Source organism: Nymphaea colorata, chromosome 7, assembly GCF_008831285.2.
Source record: "Nymphaea colorata isolate Beijing-Zhang1983 chromosome 7, ASM883128v2, whole genome shotgun sequence".
Classification (NCBI taxonomy): domain Eukaryota; kingdom Viridiplantae; phylum Streptophyta; class Magnoliopsida; order Nymphaeales; family Nymphaeaceae; genus Nymphaea; species Nymphaea colorata.
The window spans coordinates 4436839-4459969 of NC_045144.1; the positions used below are offsets into that span (position 1 = coordinate 4436839).

General features: G+C 37.9%; 2 protein-coding genes and 1 non-coding gene across 4 annotated transcripts; 2 read left to right on the forward strand and 1 right to left on the reverse strand.

The window, feature by feature from the left end:
* Nucleotides 1-2892: 2892 nt before the first annotated feature.
* LOC116258216 (U6 spliceosomal RNA) lies at nt 2893-2995 on the reverse strand. Its single transcript, XR_004173635.1, has one exon. It is a non-coding gene; the product is annotated as a U6 spliceosomal RNA (small nuclear RNA).
* Nucleotides 2996-4522: 1527 nt separating this feature from the next.
* Nucleotides 4523-8532, forward strand: LOC116257514 (glycosyltransferase BC10-like). Of its 2 annotated transcripts, XM_050078772.1 has the most exons (3): nt 4523-5014; nt 5131-5701; nt 7581-8532. In XM_050078772.1, the coding sequence occupies exons 2-3, from the start codon at nt 5132-5134 to the stop codon at nt 8220-8222; spliced, it is 1212 nt and encodes a 403-aa protein (XP_049934729.1). In that variant the 5' UTR covers nt 4523-5014; nt 5131; the 3' UTR covers nt 8223-8532. The 2 variants fall into 2 exon arrangements, with proteins under 2 accessions (XP_049934729.1, XP_031490207.1); XM_031634347.2 differs by having other exon boundaries at nt 4523-5701.
* A 6429-nt stretch (nt 8533-14961) lies between these two features.
* On the forward strand, nt 14962-22795 carry LOC116257551 (pentatricopeptide repeat-containing protein At1g10270-like). Its single transcript, XM_031634416.2, has 2 exons — nt 14962-17941; nt 22142-22795. Exons 1-2 carry the CDS (start codon nt 15080-15082, stop codon nt 22142-22144), a joined length of 2865 nt encoding a protein of 954 aa, XP_031490276.1. The 5' UTR covers nt 14962-15079; the 3' UTR covers nt 22145-22795.
* The last annotated feature ends 336 nt before the right edge of the window (nt 22796-23131 follow it).

A 23131-nucleotide genomic window follows, 5' to 3' on the forward strand; every position in this document is an offset into this window, starting at 1 on the left:
AACGACCTCTAATTTCAGTTGTCGTATTTTAATTGCCCATAATTGGATTGCTCAACGACTAGGTTATTGAATTGTACAGGACAACACACACTAAAGGATTACGCAACAAAATGATTTTTTTTTTTAGTTGGCTGGTTGCAGTTAATTAGCAGATCAGGGAGACGTTAGATATGCAAATAGACGCAACCATCGTCTGATAAATGCTTGCAATATTTTCTAACTTGAGCGTCTAATTTCTTATGTTTGTCAAGATATATTCAGCGCATAATTTTATTTCCGCTACATAAACACGGCCATGAATGATGAGTACTTCATCTTTACTCATTTTTCTCCAAATTAAAATGGTTTTTTTTACTTTGTTTCTCTTACTATATGTTACCTAAAACAGGATTTGCTTATCATCATTGAAAAAAGACAAAGATGGGTAGAGTAGATTTTTTTCAGTTTACTGAACCCCAATTATCACCATTAAGGTGCATTGGATTCCACTGAAGAAGTAGTCTGAATCACATTGCAATTAAATTTGTTATAGAAAAAAAGATTTGGTTTCGTGGAATAAATTCTTTCACATGCAGCAGGGAATCCAGGAATTGAAAATAATAAGAACGAACAAGCAAGATGCCTCAACAAGCATTGTGGCAGCAAGACCTGTGGCTGTCAACCATGTGAAAGCAATTGAAGCTTGGCCCCTGCGACCAAGAGTCATTGGTTTCTTTATAGAAGATTTGTTGAAAAAAAAAACACCAAAGAAAGGATTGATAAAAATTTTCCACTGCAGAGTAAACCCATTCTCCTTCAATTTCGATCATTCAGATCTGAACTGTTTACATCTTAACATATATGCTCCTGAAATCTAGCTAAGAATAAGTCAACAAGCGAACAAATCTCTGAATCTATTTAGAAAGATAGAGTCGTAGAATAGAGTTGGTATCAACCACTTTTGAGTAAGAGGGAGCCACCCAGATGAGAGCCGAAGCCTCCCCCCCACCCCGTGTCTTCTTACCTTCAAGGTTAAGGGCTGCGTCGGAGCTTGGTATGAAGACAGTGCATGTTTATTTGGCAAAAATCAATAATTTTGCATCTAAATGGAAGGTTGAGTTGGTTTCGGATCCAATTTGGAGCTATTTTGAGGTTGTGGAAATTGGATTTGGCCTTTGCATGCAGCTGATTTTCAACTAAACCTTAAATACACGATTTTGTGCACTTGGAGGGTCCTACAAGTGTGGAGCCTTAGTATTGCATGTCCACTTCATGCAGCAATTTTCCCTAACAAAATGAGTTATGGGAAAAGTGATTAGTCTCCACTATACTATGTACCAACTTATCTCCAAGGTATCCAAAGCCCTTGAGCTTATCCATTAGCTCCTCTTTACTGGCTGAACAAGTATGGGTGTTTGATTACCCTTGATTCTGTTTGATTTTAGATCCCCATGATTTGAGATCCGTGGATTTGATATCAGATTCTCGCCTTTCTTTAACTTTTATGGGACTTTTTTTGCTAGTAGGGAAGAGTAAAATTGAGATCTCAAATGTGGACATAAAACATAAGATGTATATATATACATATAGCACTCCTTCATGGATTATAAGATCAAACGATTCAAATGCCACCTTCTTTTTCTTTTTTTTAGCATAGTTTGTCATCTCCATCTTACTTTTCAGCCGATCCAAACCAAATCGAGGGCAAACTGCTTCTATCCGACATGTAATTTGAACCATTGAAAACTAAACTAGCTCATACTCCCTGATTTATAAAATATTTTCAAGGTGAGCATGCATGTGGCTCTTGACTTATTAAGGCTCTTTCGATGTGTTTTTGTGACTTTATGAAATTTAATATTCATAAGGGAAAAGACTATTGGGTGTAGAAAAAACAATAACTGGTTTAGCTAGTAGGCAACCACATGTTCATCTGAGAAAGAAAAGTGCAACGTTGAAAATGGAACATATGCACACGCAAAAAAAGAAAAAGAAAATTTTATTTAGATGCAGCTGTTTAAATATATATAATTGCCGTTATATTTGTGCTTAATGGATCCTTCAGACGAGTTATCAAAATATTATTGTGCATGATCTCCATGAAAGGTAATTTTTGGGAGTTTTTTTGCTAACAGTAACACAATGTTTTTGTTTGATGTATGTATCTCAAAAACAAGGGCAGCTTCATGGTACAATGATGAATGTTTTAGAGACTGTTTAGCAACAGTAACACATTGTTCATGTCTCATGAATCTGCTTAAAAAATAAATGAATCTTCATGAAATATTGGTTGGCCTATATCATGAGGCAAATTCATGAGTTTGAGAGATCTATCATGTTCGAAAGTGCATCTGAATGAAATGGGACGTAGGGTTTTATCGGATCTAAGCTTTAATCCTTTTGAATCTTTAATATATTCCAAATAGTTTCTTTCATGGACAAGTACTTTTCTATCAGCCTGTTTGGTAGGTTTTTCGTGATTGACTTGAGGATAAAATAGCCACAACTTCTGTTGGATCTGGACCTATGGCTGATTGGATCTGATTCGGAGTGTTTTTAGAAACTAAACCAAATTATGGATTTAATAAATGTTATGGTTTAGAAGAAAGATAATTACATGTGTTTTTAATCTTCTTTACGATAATCTTGGATACATAACTAATTTTCTGAAACCTCATTTGCTTTGGTGATTTTTTTTTTTTTTTGGTATACTCTGAACCTGCACCTGCACTAGATCTAATTTTGAAAATACATGTATTTTAACTATGTTATATATTTGTTGTGAATAGATTTGGGCCTACATCTCACTTATATATATATATGTGTGTGTGTGTGTGTTAGTTGTTGCAAGTCAACTTTTTAGATTTGGATCTCAAATATGCCCTATTTTCTTCCTAACCCTTGCATCCTAACCCTTGCATAGGACATTTCTCAATTTATGTATGTCATCTTTGTGAATGGGCTGTGCTAATCTTTTCTGTATCATTTTAATTTTATCGTATATCTCTGAAGAGACTACTCGGATAGAAAGACGATGGCATCGAGGGCTCGTGGTCGTCGGGGGAGAGAAGAGTTCTGTCTGCTCCAAGGGTTAGCTCGGAACGGAATGAAACAAAAAAAAAAAAAAGCAATTTATACTCTTGTCTAGTTGTCTTTCGTGTCTAGTTTGTCCTGTGGACAGTGTTTGATGAAAAATTTGATTAGACAGAACATGAGTGACCCATTCCGCGTGTGCTGGAGCCATCAAACGACCTCTTAGGATTGAGTCATTGTCTTGCATTCTTATGCGGTCTCAAATATATGATCCATTTTCTAAAACTAAATTTTCAAGTAGCATAAGATCCAAGATTCCGCAATTACATGTAATCGGATCAAAGCTTTATCGGATTGTTGTAGGAGTTCGGGCTCCAATTTAAATTCGGTTTATATGGAATTTGAGTCTGATTAGTAATTAAATCTGAATTTCATTAAACACACTCAAAATCAAACTTTGAATTTAAGTATAGCTGGATCTCTCATTTAAATTCGGTTTAAACACCAACTGACAATCATAATATTATCAAATCTGTTAACCTGCAATTGGTCTTTCAATTTAGACTCTTTGTAAGTTGACCAGTGAATAATTTCGACTCTTTCTAAGTTGACCATGTCTAAGTGAAGTTTTCTAAAACTAAATCAGTTATGAGCGAAAAGCCGCGTCATCCAAAGCAAAAAGAAAGAATCTACGCTTTTTTAAAAAAAATTTCATTGGGAGACCAATATGTTTCCTTATATCTTGATACCAAGCTCATTTTTTCTTGAAATCATCAAATGAGGGACTCCAATTCATTAGACTCAATTGAGTTTTTCAATTTATGGAAATATCCCCTTCCTTATATTTGATTACGCTTCTTTTTTTCATAGGCATCACTTCTGGCACAAACTATTAAAATTTGGGTTTCTCTTTTCAAGTTTAGGAAAGAAGAAGTTAGTCAATGGCTTGATTATGCACAAGAGAATTTAATTTTGTGTAATTGCATAGCAAAAATGATTGAATAAGTCTACCGGTTAAATTCCATTGCAATTATTAAATAATTAGTTTGACGCCAATGAATACAGAAGGCCAAGGAGAAGCAATAAAATGTGGGCAGCGCATGCCTTTTTTTTTTAAAAAAAAAAAAAACTTTTTACACGGGAAGAAGGTTTTTTTTTTCTAATTTATACGAAACCTCAGCAGATCAAAACTATTTTTCTCTACATTCAATCAAAAACTTATTATATGTCTTGAGGAAGAAAAGGCAACATCTCCTTCTAAGGGCACACTCTATCATGTTATGGATGGCCATAAGAGAGAGACTGTCGACTGATAAGGCCGACTCTTTTGGGTTTGAGGTTTTGAAAAAGAAAATTTTGAGATGGCCTTTGATATGGGAAAACAGAAAAGGTGGGGCTGAATAACGTAAATTTCCAACTCCCGTCTTTCCAGTTTCCCTTGTCGCCGCACTTTCAAAATTCTCCCTTCTATATTAATTCGCCTTCTTTCAGACGAAGAGCAGAGGGGAGAACTCGAGCGAGGCTCAGCAACGGCTAATTCCCGGCTTTCCGGATTTCGGGATATCGAAATTGGGATTGCCGGGATTTGCTGGTTTTTCAGGGAATCTCCGGAAGTTCCCGAAATTCTTCTGGTTGCAGATGAGAAAGGTGCATGATGAGATAACCAGTGTAGGAATTTCGGACGCTTTCCTGTTTGGCGCTGGATTGTTTTGATCCCCTTTTCGGAACCTAGGCCGTAAGCAGCATTAATATTTTTACAGTGTTTTGATCGGTTCCGAGGACGGGATCCGGAGCCGTGGGGAGGAGGGACGGATTTCCTTGATCCCGTTTGTGAAGACGTCTGAACTTATACCTCGCCTGGTAGATTGTCTGTGCTTCGGATTTCTATCTGAGATTTTTTGTTTCTGATCGATTAGTCGTTCAAAACTTAAGGTTCCACTGCAAGAGTAATCGAAATTGCGCATTCCTTTCGATTCCGAGGAAAGGACTGAAGAGGAAGGAGGTAGACTATCACGTTGGTCGTTTTTTTTTCTTTGATATTTTGAGTCAGAATCTATTGATTTTTATCAAGAGGAGACTCATTGTTGAGACATTAGCGACCGTTTGAGTTGAGTTCAGGATGAAGGCAGTAACGAAGCACGCTGCGATGGATGACGATAATGACAGGTTGCCGGTCACAGTGATGAACTTCTACACATCATGCAGCAAGGAGTGGCCTTCTCTAGGGATAGTCCAAGTGGTCTATGTTCTTATCATTTTCATGGCCGGGGTCGTCCTCGGTTTGACGGGAAGCGCGCATCTGATGCAATACCTGACCCACGATGAGCTCTTTCAGCAGCCTCACCCTCTTGTGCGAGATAGTTGCAGGCCGGGGCTCGGCAGTGGCGACTGCCAGGGCTTGGAAAGCCTGATCAGGCCACCCAGCAGACAGGTGCACAACATGAGCGACGACGAGCTGCTCTGGCGGGCCTCAATGGTGCCGATGAAGGAGGAGTGCCCGTTTGAGAGGAAGCCCAAGGTTGCCTTCATGTTCTTGACGAAGGGCTCGCTGCCACTGTTGCCACTGTGGGAGGAGTTTTTTAGACGGCACAGAAAGGAGCTGTACTCCATTTATGTTCATACACCTCCGGGCTATGAGCTTGATGTCTCTGTCACTTCTCCTTTCTACGATCGCCAGATTCCGAGTCAGGTATCTTCTTCTGTATTTTTTCTTCTTTCTTTCTTCCTTTTCTCCCCTAAAATAATTTTGAGAATGTTGAGATGGATCTATTGTGATTGTCAGTTTTCATCAATTATTAAAATGGTTATCTTCGTAAGTCAATGGTTTTAACTACAAGTGAATTGATTGCAGAAGCTGACTTTTTTCTATTCCTGTAGAAACTTTAATCCTTTTGGTTGTTTTCACTGAGAAACGCAATTAAGGTTGCCATAGTTTTTATTCTATTTCTTTGGATGATTTTATTTAAGACATATATCCGTGTGAAAATTGAACTCTGGAATTTTTTATATGATGGGTGGACAGAACGTCATGATCCGGATAAAATTTATGATAAAATCAAGTTCTCATATTTTAAATAAGTTCAGCCTTCTTCTTACTTTTCTTGTGTTTACTAGTAACAATACTAATCTCTTTGCAGGTTTGTTTTCTTTTACTTCTACATTCGATGGATTTATCTTGATATTCTTTGGAAGGATTACAAAAACTTTTCACGATTTTCCTTTGAGAAAAACCTGAGAATGAGATTGTATGTGGTCCAAAAACTGCAGCGAATCTGAGTTCATCTTTTCTATTTCTTCCTCTGTCCTGTTATTGTTAGTTCATTTATTGTTTCCTTTCCTGGTTGTTTGGTTCCTGTGCGTGACTTACCATGAAGGGGCGTGTGTCTGGTGACTGGTCTAAGTTAACCCCCAACCACTCTGGATTATGCCTGTATCTTAGTTTATCTTCAGAAACTGCACTAGTAGAATCCACATGCTTTTCTGTTTCTTCCTCTGTCCTGTTATGTTATGGCCAGTTCATTTATTGCTTCCTGGTTGTTTTGCTCCTGTTGGTGACTTATCATGAAGGGGCGTGTGTATGGTCTAAATTAACCAACAAGCACTATGGATTTTGCCTTCATGGCCTCATCTCAGGCAACTAGGTTCAGGACTCGTCATATCCTTGTCCGTCTTCAGCTTTCTATGTGACTCCACAATCTGGTCATTGACAGTCTGCTTTCGCATTTTACTGGCTGGCTTTGATATGAGTGCAACATAATAGCTTACTGATTTAGATCCTTTTTCCTTTATACAACTACAGGAATGAAATAAATTGGTCTCTGATACATTAGGGAGTTGAGAGCAAACAATTTAGAGCAAATGAATGTGCAATTTGTCTGGCCCCAGTTTGAGTTGAGAGATTGAAAATAAATGTCTGAATGAGGAGCGGGAAAAGAGAAAAACTGAAGCTAATCCTAGTGGTTACAAAGAATCACAAATTTCAATTTCTTCTTTAAGCTGCTTGGTAAAGGAATTAGTGGAAATGTAAGAATAGGGTCGAATCACCATCTGCCTAAATGAGAAGAATCCTTGTTTTAGTTTTCCTTAATTACCAAATTTTCTTTCAGAATGGGTTCTGGTTATTTCTCGGAACCTCCAGGAATAGGCCTGTACGGCTTTGTAACCAGATGAATCCTCTCGGTTTCTTTGAAATACACTTTTCTTTCTCGAGTTGACTCCAAGTCATTTCCGTCAAATTTTGGAAATCCGACCTCACAAACTGACCTGAGAAGAAAATTGTCTTCTACAATCGGAGACTGCAATCATTCTAGTGCTGTATTCAATAGTTCTGAGCGTTGTAAATATATTGCAAAAAGTCCTTGTGCCATGTAACATGGATATTGCAACCCCAGTTGTTCATCCTTGTGATCTATGCTTTCTGGCTGATGGTATGAACGAAATACCTTTGTCTTCTAAAACATTTGAAGTCTGCCAGTTGCTCGGGCTGTAGTGTTCCTTTGTGTGGAGGTTTATCTGCTGAAGCTTTTGCAGAGCAATGATTGGATCATCTTTGCCTTTCTCTTTTGCAGGAGGTTGAGTGGGGAGCTATAAACATGGTAGATGGTGAGAGGAGGCTGCTAGCTAACGCATTGCTTGATTTCTCAAATGAGAGATTTGTTCTTCTCTCAGAGAGCTGCATCCCTGTCTATGATTTTGCCAGAGTCTATGATTACCTGATCAACTCAGAGCACAGTTTTGTGCAGTCTTATGATGACCCATCTGGTAATGGTCGCGGTCGATATAGATGGGGAATGCGACCTGATATCAAGCTCAGCCAATGGAGGAAAGGTTCTCAGTGGTTCGAAATCAATCGTCGAGTGGCCATCAAGATCGTTTCTGATACAAAATACTTGTCTATCTTCAGAATGCACTGCAAGCCACCCTGTTACCCAGATGAGCATTACGTGCCAACTTACTTGAACATGTTCTCCGGCTCGTTGAATTCCAACCGCAGTCTCACATGGGTCGACTGGTCGAAAGGCGGACCGCACCCGGCAAAGTATGAAGGAGTTAACATCACTGAAAATTTCATCAGTTTGATACGGAATAATGGTACCAACTGCGTCTACAACAACAAGCTGACTTCTGTTTGCTATCTCTTTGCAAGGAAGTTCGCCCCAAGTGCATTAGAACCTTTGCTGAACCTCACGTCGTCACTAATGAGATTTTGATTCGATTTGATTCGATTCAAGGTTTTATTGAAATTTGATGTGCCATTCTTTGGTTGACTTGCTCCAGTCATTGAGTTTTCCACCATGCCTGCGATATCATCACTGGCTTCAGCTTTAGGCCAATGGAAATTGGTAACAACAGATTATAATTACTTGATGGTGATCAACAGAATTGCAAAAGATTCTTTATGCTTTCCTGCTTTGTTGACGACGCTGTAAGAAGCTGCTGCTGACCTCTGTTTGCTTCTGTTTTGCTTGTGCCCCTCTATGTACATAATTCATGTTCATAATCACAACTCTGTTGGCAGAAAAAAATTAAAGGTGCTTTCGAACAACTTGGTGTCCTGGCGAAAATTGCTGCACAAAGTGAAACGTGTAAGTACATTGACAAATGACAACATGTCAACAACTACATGAAGAGCAACAAAATGGATTTTGACATGTCAATATCACCATTAAATATTTTTCAAGTAAAACAAGTACAGCTCCGGTGTTTATGTGTGAAAATGTGAAGGAAAGGTGAACATATGACGGTTTTTTTTTCTCTGCTCTGGTAAATCCTGGTAGTTGAAAATTTTTATTGGCATTCTCCTCTTAAAAATTTACAGTTGAAATTTAATTTCCGTAAAAAAGAAAATAAAACTGCACGTTTTCTATTTCACAAAATATTGGAAAACATATTTTACAATTTAGCAAGAACAGAAAACACAGAAAATTTCTTAATTTTGTTAAGCATACGCATAAAAGTTTGTAAGTTCATTTCGTTATTAAAGTAGTGATCAGTTACCATAACATGAAAATGCTCTACCTTCGAGAATGCAATAGATTTCTTTACATAATTTTCTAACATTGTTAACAGGGCATTCATTTGACTGAGCTTGGTATATAAAAGCAGAAGCTAACAAAATTTGAGTATAGTTGAGCATGAATTAGTATGATTTCGCAGAGGTTAATAAAAGCTGTCAACAGAAAATTTGTTTTCATTGAGGGCATTTAGTTCATTTAATTTATTAACCTTAGTTAAGTTAAAGATAGCCTAAGACTAAGGAGTTTTTTTTTTTTTTTGGTGTTCAATAATATAAGAATGTTAAGCGTATATTTTATTATGACCAAATATTTAAATATATTTTTTGAAATTTTATGCAGTTTGGAAACATGTTTTACACACACACACACACACACACACACACACACACATATATATATATATATATATATATATATATATATATATATATATATATATATATATATATATATATATATATATATCTAAAGAGAGAGGGAGAGAGAGAGGATATAGAAACCATACTCTTAGGTCAGGGTAAAAATCAAACCCTTCAATTTTTTTGTTAAAAGTTTATTTTAAATTCAATATAAACATTTTAATATATTTATAAAAACTATTTTGATATAAAACATACTTTGATTGAAGTTGTTTTTATGAAAAATGTAGATTTTTGTATTATTAAAACATTGATGCTATGGGAGCCATTCGTTTTTTCTTACTCTAAAAACACTATTAAAGTCTAACAAATGATCAACTTAATATATTAATATATGTTTTGCGTCAACTTGTTCTTAAAATCATATCAATAACGTTAGATTGCAAAAAAATATTTTAAACATCAAAATTAAAGCATTTAGTTTTTATTCCTTACCAAAGCATCTAATTTCCACCAATTTATCAGCGCTGTCCATCTAATAAGATGGATGGCAGAGAAGAAAACACGGAGAAAAACATAGGAACTCATATTATATAAGGAAAATGTCCATTACTTTTTTTTTCATTGTTTTTCTCTAAATCATCCATCAGAATCAAACGACCTAATTAAATGGTTGTATGACTCTACCAAACTAGAGTCACCATTCAAAATATATATATATATATATATATATATATATATATGTATATATATATATATATATATATATGTATATATATATATATTCACTTGTCATCCTGGCCTTCTTTTCTTGGAAATATTTAGAAAGGTCAACTTTTTAAACTGTAACAGATTTGGGCAAAGGTTAAGACTGAGAAGCAAAAGGAAAACCTACACTTCTTCAAAATTTATGTGCTAGGTTGTGGCCCTACCCCAGCTATGTGAAAAAAAAATTATATTAACAAAATTGAAAATTTTTAGTTGCATAATGTATTTTTTAGATTCGGGTTTAGTTTGGCCCTAAATAAGTTCGTTGGACTGTTTAGCCCGCCCCTGAAAAAAATCCTCGTTTCGCCCCTAGGTATTGATGATAGTGTATTAAATGAACAAATGTTATTATAAAGTCAAGCCCGATGAGATTTAGCTAACTTACATAACTAAACATTTCATGTGCTAAAATAATGGAAATAATAATATGTTTTTGATGCTAGTAGGATTTTTTTAAAGCAAACAAAGCTTAAATAATTAATTTAAAATTTATAAGATAAGAACTATGTGTAAAAAAGAAGATGAATTCTAAAACATAAAAACGTCGGTTCGCTTTTCACAGCAAGAGAGATAGGGAAGAAGTGGGAAGAAAAAGAAGAGGAATAAAGAAGGGAGCAGGACCAACACTTGTGAGTACTCGATGGTGGGAGATGTAGAAGTAGATGATGGATACATACTCTGGGGTTGTGCTTATATAAGCACCAAACGATAAAATAAAATACAACTTGGAAAAGGAATTGGATTCCTTCCCGAACAAGTTAAACACTAACAAACAAAAACAGTTACATGCGAATGAATTAGAAGGAGGACAACTATCATGTGCTAGATGAGGTGGTAATCGAACGTGTCTAAAAAGTCAAAAGTGCTACAGTATGCAATAGTGTCCGCCTAGTGCTATAGTGTGTTACAAAGTAACTGCTATAGTAACTGCCTTCACCTTTTCTCAACAACAAGCCATGTGTCTCGTTACTTTCACTTTTTTGATGCGTATGAGATTCCTTCGTCCTTATTTCTTTTATTTTTATATTACATAAAGAAAGTCGGCAACTACAACAATCTTCTAGAGGCTCCTCGAGATATTTGCCTCATGATGTGACTCAGTGCTTATCCTGTGGGGTACGTCACATCTTAAATTTTTATTCTGAAAATTTACAAATGTAAAACTCATACTTATCATAGAGGGTTTCTCCAAGGTAGATTTTGAAGTGATAATCTTCAACACAAATCCTATTTTTAATTTGAGGGATTTTTCCTAAGAAAAGTTTATCATGTACCTTTTCAAACAGATAATGCTTAAGTTTTACATGGAAAACACTATACCCACAGGAAGTTTAACCATAACTTGCAAGGATCAAGTTTTACTGATCTTGACAAATATTTAGGCTGCAAGGTTAATTACTCAACAGCTTCGTCTCAATCTTCTTTAAGTAATGTTTACTGTCATACTAGATCAGTTTTTTCTTTGATGCCTGAATGTTGGTTAAAAAAAGGAACCATTGAAACACAGTCTTTACTATTATCACCTAATTCATTAACTTGTCATCTTGTATTGTTTTGAGCAAAATGCTCGCGTATTCCTGACTTAATATAAATATGGTTTTAGAAAGGTATAACCATGGATACATGTTTAGAGTCAAAGACATAGATTCTGGTATTTCTATCTTCTGAAATAAAACTATGTAGATGCTGCCATTTTTTCAATTGTTGTGACATCTTGAATTCCCTCTATCTTGTGAGTTCATCATATTATTCGTCTAAAGGTGCTTCTGGTACATCCGTAAGAGGTAAGATAACTTGTAAAGGGATAGCAAAAGAGTATGTCTGAATAACTATTTCTTGTTTCGCGTCACATGGATGGTCATATGTTGGAGGAACTGCATCAATTTCTAGGTTTACAAATCCTTCTGTTACGCAGTTGTTTCTGAAATTTTATTCTACTATATGAGCTAAACGCCAATTAAACCGTAGCATATGAGTCTGCTCTACTTCTCTTACGATAATCCTTTTTGTATGTCCTTATTCCATTAGATTGTACAAGAAAATCTGCATATCAAACACTTCAATATCTATCTATGTTTTTATATTAATGCTTGCCAAGATGATCCCAAATGTTTTATAGTATAACAAAAAGAGTTATCAATATGTCTTTTCTTTAAAATTTGATTAGGCAGAATTTTAGTCTTTTTTTCCATAGTCCAAGTTTCTGGCAAGGAATCTTAATATGTCTTGAATCCATTATAGACATGTTTTTTTGCCATGTCTATTTCAAGAGAAAAACTTTCTCTTTGTTCTTTCCACTCTCTTTTTATTTCTTTGTCTCACTGTTCTTTTAGAAGTTCTGTCTTTGCTTATGATTGTTTCAACCTTTCAATCGTGTCTTCTAACTTCTCTTTACATAGATCTAGCTCTTTACGAGTGTTTTCTAACTTTTGGGTTATGTCTAGAAAAATAGGGGTTTGGGTAGGATCGAAAAAGAGTCTGATTTGGCTTTGTGTATTCTTTATGCTGGGCATGTTACCATGAGATTCAGGATCTTGGAGAATGTTGGATTTTTCCATTGTGCCAAAGGTTATCTAATAAAATATGGTCTTTTTTGGCAAGAGTCATGTCGGATAAGGTTTGGAATGTAAGATTAGAATATAGAGGAAATATAGACAAACCTAGATCTGAGTCTATTTGGACCAACTGGGTTTGACTGGAAGAGACCGTATTTTTCTTTAAATAAAATTTTGTATTAGGTAAAAGAATGCATTCTATGTTGTCTGTCATGGCTATTATCTAATCACGGAATATCAGAAATTTTTAAATCTATCCTATATGATGCTTGTTGCTTTTGTGCAGAAACCTATCAAGAATGATTAGTCATCATTCATATTATCTAATATATATTGTAGATTGGTTAAAGTGGAAATTTTGTGTTGGAATTCTTCACCATATTTTGTGTTTGATACGAGTATGTTGCTCTGATACCAAATAGAAAGAAGGGGTTGGATTTGCACACAAAAGCACCAGTTCGCTTTTCACAGCATGAGAGACATGGGAGAAGTGGGAAGGAAAAGAAGAGGAATAAAAAAAAAAGTGGAACCAAGCACTTGTGAGTATTCGATGGTGAGAGTCGATGTAGAAGTGGGTGATGAATACATCATTCGGGGTGATGCTTATATAGGCACCAGACTTCAAAATAAAATACAATTTGGAAAGAAATTGGATTACTTTCTGAACAAGCTAAACACTAACCAACAAAAACAATTACATGCGAAGGAACTCGAAAGATGATAGTTGTCGTGTACTAGATGATGTGGGAGTAGAACGTGTCATAAAAGTCAAAAGTGCTACAGTGCGCAATAGTGTCCGCCGAAATGCTATAGTGTTTTTCTAGAATTATGCCTTCTCCTTTGTTGTTGGTACTCGTAGTTTATTGGGTCAAGCCTTACTATTTTCTTTTCTAAATATCATATCTTTATTTATACTGTAGATAGCGTTTTTTTTATATCATACATTCTATTTTCTACTACAAGGATTCTTTTTTCTATAGTGTCACCTTTTCGTCCTATCATCTTTTTTAGAATAAATTGATACTGTTTTTCTTCCAAATAAAATTTACATGCTTCAGCCATACAAATTTTGCATTGAAATCTAAGTTTTATACTAAGATACTCATTACAAAATATGCATGAGTGGTCAGTGCTTCTTGATCTATGTTTTCATTCATGTTCATATTTATGTTATATTTTAGCTAATGTTCTAGAGATAAATCCATGCTTATCGCAAGATTATTTGCTTGATTTCATTTATTATTTTTATTATTTCAATATAGTTTCGATTTGAATTTTGTGGGAATTTTATTTTTTCTAGGTTTATTTTTGCAAAACTTCAATATTATCTTTATATTCCTACAAGCTTTCAATTTTACTTAGGATAGTAACTAACTAGTCTTTTAAATACCTTTGATTTTTTAGTATTTCTTTAAAGTATTGTTCATTAAAGTGTCAAATAAGGGCTGCCCTGATTTTTTATGTTGTAAGATTCTAGGTTTTGTACTAAGAAATATGTAGGTCAGTTATACTATTTAGTTATTGAGACATAAACTGTTGTCTTCGTTGTGAAGTAATGTTTTCCATTTTGAAAATAACAGGTCTGACTAAAGTAGTTGGTTATTTTTTAAAGTACTCTTAATATTTTCGTATAATTCTAAATTCAAATATTCTAATTTATTCATATGTTGGTGTGATGGAAAATCTTATAATTAAAGTAAGATTTTATATGTTTGGTTTATATTCCTAATAAGTAATCTTGAATAGTTTTAAGTTTTTTAATTATAACTTTAACTAGTATAAGTGTATTTAATATTGTTAAGTTTTTAAACGACACAATTTAAGAGATCAAAAGGTTCTTTTGCCTATTAAGTATTCAAATAATATTGATGATAGTGTATTAAATGAACAAATGTTATTATAAGCTCAAGCTCAATGAGATATAGCTAACTTACATAACTAAACATTTTCATGTGCTAAAACAATGAAAATAATAATATGTTTTCGATGCATTTTTTAAGCAAACAAAGCTTAAATAATTAATTTAAAATTTATAAGATAAGAACTATGTGAAGAAGACGAATTCTAAAACATATTTTTTAGATTTTATATATCGAAAAAAAAAATTCAAGACCGATTTACTCGCTACAACTCTGGAATAAGAAGCTACAATGCTACATCGATCTGCTTACTTAAGATTTTCTAAACCATCCAAGCTTTGGGTACCACGTTGTTGGCCTGATAATACGAACCCGAAGAACCGTCCGCCCCAACTTTGCCCTTCACCTTAAACCCTTCGCCCTCCCCACAACCGGGGAATCTGAGCAGGTTTCTCTCTTCCTCAAAACCCTAGAAGCAGATCTCTTTGAGAGAGAGAAAGGGAGAGAGAATGTACCGTGTGCTCCTCCGCTCCCTAGCCACGGCGGCCGCCGCCTCCGGCCGCCACCCATCTCCCTCTCGACTCCTGCCAGCAGTTCTCTCCCGCCACTTTGCCTTCTCTTCAGCCGAGGAGGCTGCGGCGGAGCGACGACGCCGGAAGAGACGGCTACGGATAGAGCCCCCTCTCCATGCCCTTCGCCGCACCCCTGCACCCCCCTCCCCCGACGCCCTCCGCCTTCCGGACTCCACCTCCGCCCTCGTGGGCAACCGCCTTAACCTCCACAATCGCATCCAGACGATGATCCGGTCCGACCGCCTTGACGAGGCCGTCTCTACCCTCCGGTCCTCCATGTTCTCCAATTGCCGGCCGACCGTGTTCACCTGCAACGCCGTGATGGGTGCGCTCCTCCGAGCCCGACGCCTCGATGAGGTGCTTACGATCTTCCAGTTCTTCACCCGTTCTGGCGTCATCCCGAACGTCGTCTCCTACAATATACTGATCAACTCCCACTGCGATGCCGGCCGCGTCGACGCCGCCCTCGATGTCTACCGCACCATCCTCGCGGACGCCCCGTTCAGTCCCTCCCCCGTCACTTATCGCCACCTCACCAAGGGCCTTATCGACGCTGAACGGGTCCCCGATGCCCTCGCCCTCCTCCGGGAGATGCTGGCCCGCGGCCATGGCGCTGATTCCCTCGTCTACAACAACCTGATTGCCGCCTATTTCGATCTCGACAACATCCCCAAGGCGCTCGAACTCCTTGAGGAGCTCCGCGAGCGCTGTCTTGTTTATGACGGGGTCGTTCACGCCACCATCATGGATCGCTACTTCAAGCGGGGGATGGAGAAGGAGGCCATGGAGTCGTACAAGTCCTTGTTGGATAAGCAGTTCAACATGAGAGAGACCACCTGCAATTCGCTTCTCGAGGTGCTGTGCAAGTATGGCAGGATGGAGGAGGCGATGGATCTGTTCGACTCCATGCTTCTCGCACACAAACCCCCGAATTTTATAGGGATGAACGTGGAGTCCTATAACATCATGGTGAACGCTTATTGCGACCGTGGGGAATTTGCCGAGGGGATGGCGATACTGAGGAAGAAGGGGCCGAAGCCTTGTGTTCTTGATGTTTCGGTATACAACAATCTCATGAAGCGGCTGTGGGCACAGGGGATGGTTTCTGAGGTGGAAGAGCTCTTGAGTGAGATGCCCGACAGAGGCGCAAACCCAGATGCAGCTACGCTCGAACTGTTGCTCGATGGGCACCTCGCAGCTGATCGGGTGGATGACGCAGTACGTTGTTTCGGGAAGGTGGTTGATTCAGGCTTGAAGTCAGGAGCTGGTGTTTGCAAAAAATTTATTGAGGAATTGATGAAGCGGTCTATGTTGGCGGAGGCAGAGCAAGTTTTTGCGAAAATGGCAACTGGAGAAGTGAAACCAGACTCAGAAACGTACGCAACTATGTTGAAGACATACTTGGAGATGGAAGGGAAATTGGAAGAAGGATGGAAAATGCTGGAAGAGATGGTGAAAAATGGAGTCTTGATCAGCCCTGCTGTGCGGGAGATGGCCACAGAAGTTTTTAAGAGGGAAGGAAGAAGCGAAGAGTTAGAAAGGCTACTTCAGGAAAGTGCAAATCAGCAGAATGGAAGTGCAAATTCTGGCTCTCATGGAAAGACAAATGCTTCATATTTGTTTGGGAACGCAGTTCCAAGGCCATATGGAAATCTGAATGCAAATCCAGGTTCATATGGGATGAATGCAAATAAGCAGAATGGGACCGCAAATGCAGGGCCTTATGGAAATGTGAATGCTCCATACATGAATGGCAATGCAGTTCCGAGGCCATACGGGAATGTAAATGCAAATCCAGCTCCACACGTGTATACAAATGCAGATCAACAGAATGTGAGTGCAAATCCAGGTCCATATGGAAGTGGGAATGCTTCACACATGAACGGTAGTACAGCTCCCAGACCCTATGGGAGCGTGACTTCCCCTGTTAATCCTTATGGAAATGCAAGTGCATATCCAACTGGATATGGGACTCCAAATGGTAATGTGAATCCGGGTTCATATGGGAATTCCAATGGAAGCACAAACCCAAGCTCATATGGGGATTCAAGCAGGAATGCAAATCCAAGCTCGTATGGAGGTTCAAGTAGATATGCAAATACAAGCCCTTATGGAAGTTCAAACGTGAATTCAGACGGGAACATCAACCCAAGTCCGTATGGAAATTCAAGTGGATATGCAAATACAAGCCTCTATGGGAGTTTGAACGTGAATTCAAACGGCAACACAAGTGGAAGTCCATATGAAGATTCAACTAAATATGCAAATCCAAGCCCATATGGGGGTTTGAACGTGAATTCAGACAGAAACACACATCCAAGTTCGCATGGCTACTCGTATGAAAATTCAAGTGCAAATGGAAATCCAAGTTTATATGGGAATCTGAATGCAAATCTAGGTACATATGGGGATACAAGAGCAAATGCGAATCCCCCTCCGTATACATATGGGGATACAAGAGAAAATGCAAATCCCTCTCCGTATACATATGGGAGAGCAAATGCAAATCCCCCTCCATATACATATGGGGATACAAGAGCAAATGCAAATCCCCCTCCATATACATATGGGGATACAAGAGCAAATGCAAATCCCTCTCTGTATACATATGGGGATACTAGAGCCACTGCAAATCCCCCTCCATATGTGAATCCTGTGGCAAATACAAATCCATATGGGAGTACACATGCAACTGCAAATTATAACATGAACAAACATGCAAATACAGGTGGTGGTTCTCCTTTGCCTTCATCTTATTCAGCTGATATGGAAGAACCTAAATTTGCACATGAAGAACAGGTAGCGGTTTGACATGCCAGAAACATATGATGCACCTTTTTTATTTATTCTCAGTTTTGTGCTACTCATCTAACAAATTGGGAGGTGATTATAAAGCATAAATAGCATTCACACTGCAGGAGAAATTTATTGACAGAAAAGGGACCGTATTTTATGTCTGGTGTATGGGTCTATCTAGTAGCGGGCCAGTTGAACCTGTTCACTAGTTCTGTTTACTGGTCTATCTACGTTTTTTTATGTGCTGCATGTCCATCTTAATAATACTGTTATATAATATATTGTGGTTTCACGGTGTTAGTTTTCCTTTTTTTGCTATCTTCTGTTAGTTTGATTTGTTAGGCTAATGGCTTTTTGGTTACTATTTCTTTTTCCTGTTAGTGGTTATAGTATCCAACTTGAACTTGTGTGCTGGTGAAACTCATGAAATATTTTAATGGAACGAGCTAATCTAAGGTGTGCCCTTTGATAAGCATAGAAAACCTTTAAAATTTAAATCGTATACACACTATGTGAGGTGAATAACAAAGTAGTGCTGGTAATGCTAGTCTCTTTGGAGACTTCGATGAAATTGGAACAAAGTAGTGCTGGTAATTCTAGAGGTGTAGTTTCAAATTTCAACAGAGCGGTGAATTTGTAAAGCTTCATGGCTACTAAGGGAGTACTTCTAGTCATACCGAGGTTAAAGAAGGTTGATAGTTTGTCTTGTTCTCCACGTCTGGTTATGCTCTGGCTTCATTGGTTGAGAGCATCCACTATATGCATATTTTCTTATAGACTAGCATGTTCGACTGCTTTTGGTATGTTTTGATTAAAGGAATACTCTTGCTGGTTAGAATTAGATGAACGTCTCATAATATGAATGCTCAACACCAAATTAGACCCCTTTCTTGTCGGATGAATTACTCATACAACGGTTGTCACTTTTGTCTGTCTACCGGTGGGTGGTTATGATCTTAAAACCTGGGTTTATCTAATAAACATATCCTTTTTCCAATATTAGTAGATGTTGAAGGCTTGAATTGAAGCTTGGGAAGGCTAGGTTTATCCATTTTGAAGAAAGTATTTTGTACCTTGTCGTAGTGAATGATTCTTAGACCTATGGGAACTTTTAAGCAGGCACTAAGATATTAAGTGAACATGGAGGTTTGTCAAACCGGGTCTATAAAATAAAATGATGGATGTATTTAAGAAAGGAATTGTTTATTAAGTGAACATGCAGGCATGTCAAACCGGGTTTATAAAATAAAATGATGGATATATTTAAGAAATGAATTGTTTATTAAGTGAACATTCAGGCGTGTCAAACCAGGTCTATAAAATAAAGTGATGGCTATATTTAAGAAATGAATTGTTCACCAATGAGACCAATGGACATGATATGTGAATTGATTAAAACAATGTAATATCCTCAAGTGGATATTGACTTTATAAGGCTGCTTTACTCAATAGCATGAATGTGGTTCCAGAGTGAGATCAGAGCAAGAGGTTCATGTGCGATCTTCAAAGTGAAGGGGAAGAAGTGAGTGTTCAGGTGGAATATTCATGCATGAAGCCTGAAAAGGTAGGAGACCTTCCACGAAGTGTAAGATGGCAAGGAAGGGTAGTAGGAGTGGATCATTTTTCTTCTCAAATGTTTTTCAAGCCTCAAGAATTTCGTCACCAATTTGCCAAATCATTTTTGTTTTTTCTAGATAGCAGAGAAATGACTCTTGGTGTGGGAAACCTAGCTGCACTGGTTTAACCTGCCTTACCTATGTTGCCTCACATGAATCCAAAATTAAGATTGCATTATTTAACAAAACCTAATTAAGACTGTTGGAGAACAAAGAAGGAGGAACCGATAAGAAAATGAAAAGGAGAAAAATAGATGCCTCTGTTGGGATATATTTTTATTTATTATTTATTATTTACAATTTACATGCATAAATGAAGACATGTTATATGAGGAAAAAAAAACACTTTCCTTAGTGCATATATTGGGATATTTACTTGGACGAGTAGTTAATTGAGAAGAATCAAGGTAGCAATAATGGTGATGGAGGTCATAATGCCAATGGTCTGGAGCAGGTGGTGGTAGTGGTGGAGAACAGGTTTTGATAGTCACAACTCACAATGGTATCAGCAGGCAATAGCATTGGGAACGTGGGGCGGTCAGTCAGAACAATGATAGAGATTTGGTTGCATTAAACTATAGATCTAGATTCTATGCAAGGTGGAGAGAAGAAGAAGTAACAAAAAAAATGGACGCTAGCATGATTTCCTACTGTTTTCCCATGAAAAAGTGGAGGGGCTCTTCCCAGCAGGGCCATCTTCTTGGATTCAAGTCCACAGAGTAACCCCTAAAAAAAGTGGCTTTTATGCAATAAAAGAATATGGGCTTAGGGTATGATAAACGACCGAGTGCACAAGAAGGTTTGATGGTTTTCCAATCACTGTGGAACAGCAGAATGGAGCACATTAGAAAACAAAAACAGGCACTCTCATGGCCATTCTGATCTCCCACAGGGCATGTTTTCTGTGTAACAAGGTCTCAAAATGGCAAATAAGTACTTGTGTTAATTAAACCTGAAAGGGGCCTGCATTTGTTTTCCACTTTTCCTAGTTCTTGTGATGCCTGAAACAGGACATCCTTTCCCTGGCATTATGAAGAATATGAATCAAATGCCTTGTTAGGTGCAACTTAGAACTCGGCCATCCCCCGAGCACATCACGAAGCAAACACAGGACTCATGCACAAATGTAAATCCATCCTGCGGAATATGCTTTCAGCATTCCAAGGTCTCAGAATGCAGAGTGGATGCTCCTGTTAATCAAGCGTAAGGGGGGTCCACATTGGGTCTCCCAGTTCCTGCGATGCCGGGAACAGGATGTAGGTGACAGATGATATTTGGAGATGGCAGATGCTGACTTGCTAGTCTTTTGCCAATATAATGGAAGAGGTCCATACAAATGGGGAGTAAGGACTTGCCTGTCTACCTTGCGATCTGAGTGGGGACTCGGTTTGATTGTGTTTGAGTCGGGGAGCGTTTTGCCCACTAGCAGGTCAAAAATTTGGTCGGACATTGAGAATAAAATTAGAAGACTTTTTCCAAAACTGATGGCCTAAAGCTTGATATGCCTACATGATAGCTTATGTCTAACATTGCTGATTCTAGAGGGAACAGGTTTTCAGCAGGGATGTGCTTTGTTATATTTTCCCCAGTGGGCCCACTAAATATGCTTTATTTACATAGTGATACTTTATTGCTTTTATTTTTTTTAGACATATGAGTGCCCCTTAAATCTTGGAACTTAAAATAATGCTTAGTCAGAAATTTATGGCTCTGCCACTGGTTTTCCCAAAACAACCCTGGCTTACACCTGAGCATCTAAGAAATTGTTATTGTCTATGAGGACTTCCGCCTGGATGGGCTTGTTAGGGGTTATGTGCTGCACGCATGCACACGTACATACAAATACTAGTGGCCCATTAGAACTTCCTTGTTTCCCTCTTCTACTCATTAGCAAGGTGCCCTTTGTTTGAAGAGGACTAGAGGAGCCAGGTGTTCGATCAGATGGCAAATGTTGAATAAAAGCTTGTTAATATGTCTGAGGACTTGAGACCCCTTCTTAAGGGACTTGCTTTTGTGGCTCTTCTCAAAGGATTTGTACACTTTTTTAGTTTTACACAAAAGGCTTTGTGGGCATAAAGATCCATGTTATTTTACAGGAAGACCCAAAGTAACACTGTAACTAGCCAGCTACTAATTCTGGAAAGTCCATTCAACGAATGGGTCACTCTCTACTATGCAAACGTCAGGACAATGTGTTCAGTTAAAAGCTTTGGAAAGGCTCATGTTCATAAGCTGAGGATGCCAGTGTAGTTCTCTCATCTCTGATACCTAATCTCCAATTTCCCAGTAGTCAACTTCTTGAGTGTCAGCTGTAAACCAGTAGCTATAGATTCTAATCATACACAGGAACATAAATGCAAAGGTAGGCCTCCATGCTCACTGAAACTTTTGTAGAATCAATATCTTGTCCGGCCCTCATATTTAAAAAGAAAAAATGACCATCTGTCAATGTTTTGATTCAAAGAGATACAGTCTCTTGTGCATGCTTTGTGAAAATGCTCTTCCTTGTTGTGCATGAACATGAAAATTAGATATTTGATGAAAATAATGTTGTTTGGGTTTTTGAGATTCTGCTACTAATGTGCAGTGAACATGCACTATCAAGAGCCACTCCGCATGGACGGGGTGAAATCTAATCCTCTGTGAAGATTGAAATACCAGCACAGTTAATTGCCGCCTGTGGAGTGGCTGAAGCAGAAACAGCTACTTCTAAAATTTAAAGTAACAGGAAGAAAAAAAAATGCCCTTATATTCAAATCTGGCCGACCTATATTATGAATGGGCTGTTGCTGGTAGAGGTGGCCCATTGATGATGGTTGAGTTCACTGCATCTCGGGAAAACTGTGATCTGGTGTCAGCAGAGATGGGCCTCGCCATATGCCCACTTATTTGAGGCAGCAAGGCTTTCTCTCCAGTGTTGCTACACAGAACAGGCTGGTGAACCCAGGCCAGGTATTTCAAATTTTCAAGTACAAGGGACGAGAAATGGTGGTCTTAATTTGATTGTTGTCGACCATTTTTCAATAATATTCATTGGTGCTCTAATTCGTTAAGTGGCAAGCAGATCAGTCCCTTCTCCTTTTCAAAGGTCATCTTATCTTTTGTACATAGCAAACATGTTCTTAGTTATTGTAAGGTGTTGCGGTTATGTTAATCTTGAAAGCGGCTGAACAGATTGACTGATATAATGTGCTCGAAGAGTTTGGTCCCTCTTCAGTAAAAAGGTTGATATTTGGTTTCATGTGTTCCTTGTTTTTTCTCCCCGACATCTGGCAACTGAAATCACTGGTGACAACGTAAACCAGGAGGTGGACACCTTTGGCTTATGCAAGGAGTGATGCCCATGAAAATTGAACAATGATTGCTTACTTGACCGCCATGGTCTGTGCACTACTCCAAAGCGCAGTCATGAGTTATTGTGTTGTTCATCTTAAAAGTGCTTCAAGCATTGTACCCAAAAAAAAAAAGTGCTTCAAGCAATTTGTAATTCATTTGGTGGCAGCTTTCAGTGGATTGAAGAATATTTGTGTGATAAAAGGCGTTACCGCTAGTGTTCGGAATTTAACACTCGTCTCAG

Bases quoted from the DNA above. Each gene is read 5' to 3' on its own strand.
- LOC116257514 (XM_031634347.2), top strand. From the start codon at position 5,132: ATGAAGGCAGTAACGAAGCACGCTGCGATGGATGACGATAATGACAGG. The intron at 5,702-7,580 runs GTATCTTCTTCT...TCTCTTTTGCAG, and splicing joins ATCGCCAGATTCCGAGTCAG to GAGGTTGAGTGGGGAGCTAT.
- LOC116257551 (XM_031634416.2), top strand. From the start codon at position 15,080: ATGTACCGTGTGCTCCTCCGCTCCCTAGCCACGGCGGCCGCCGCCTCC.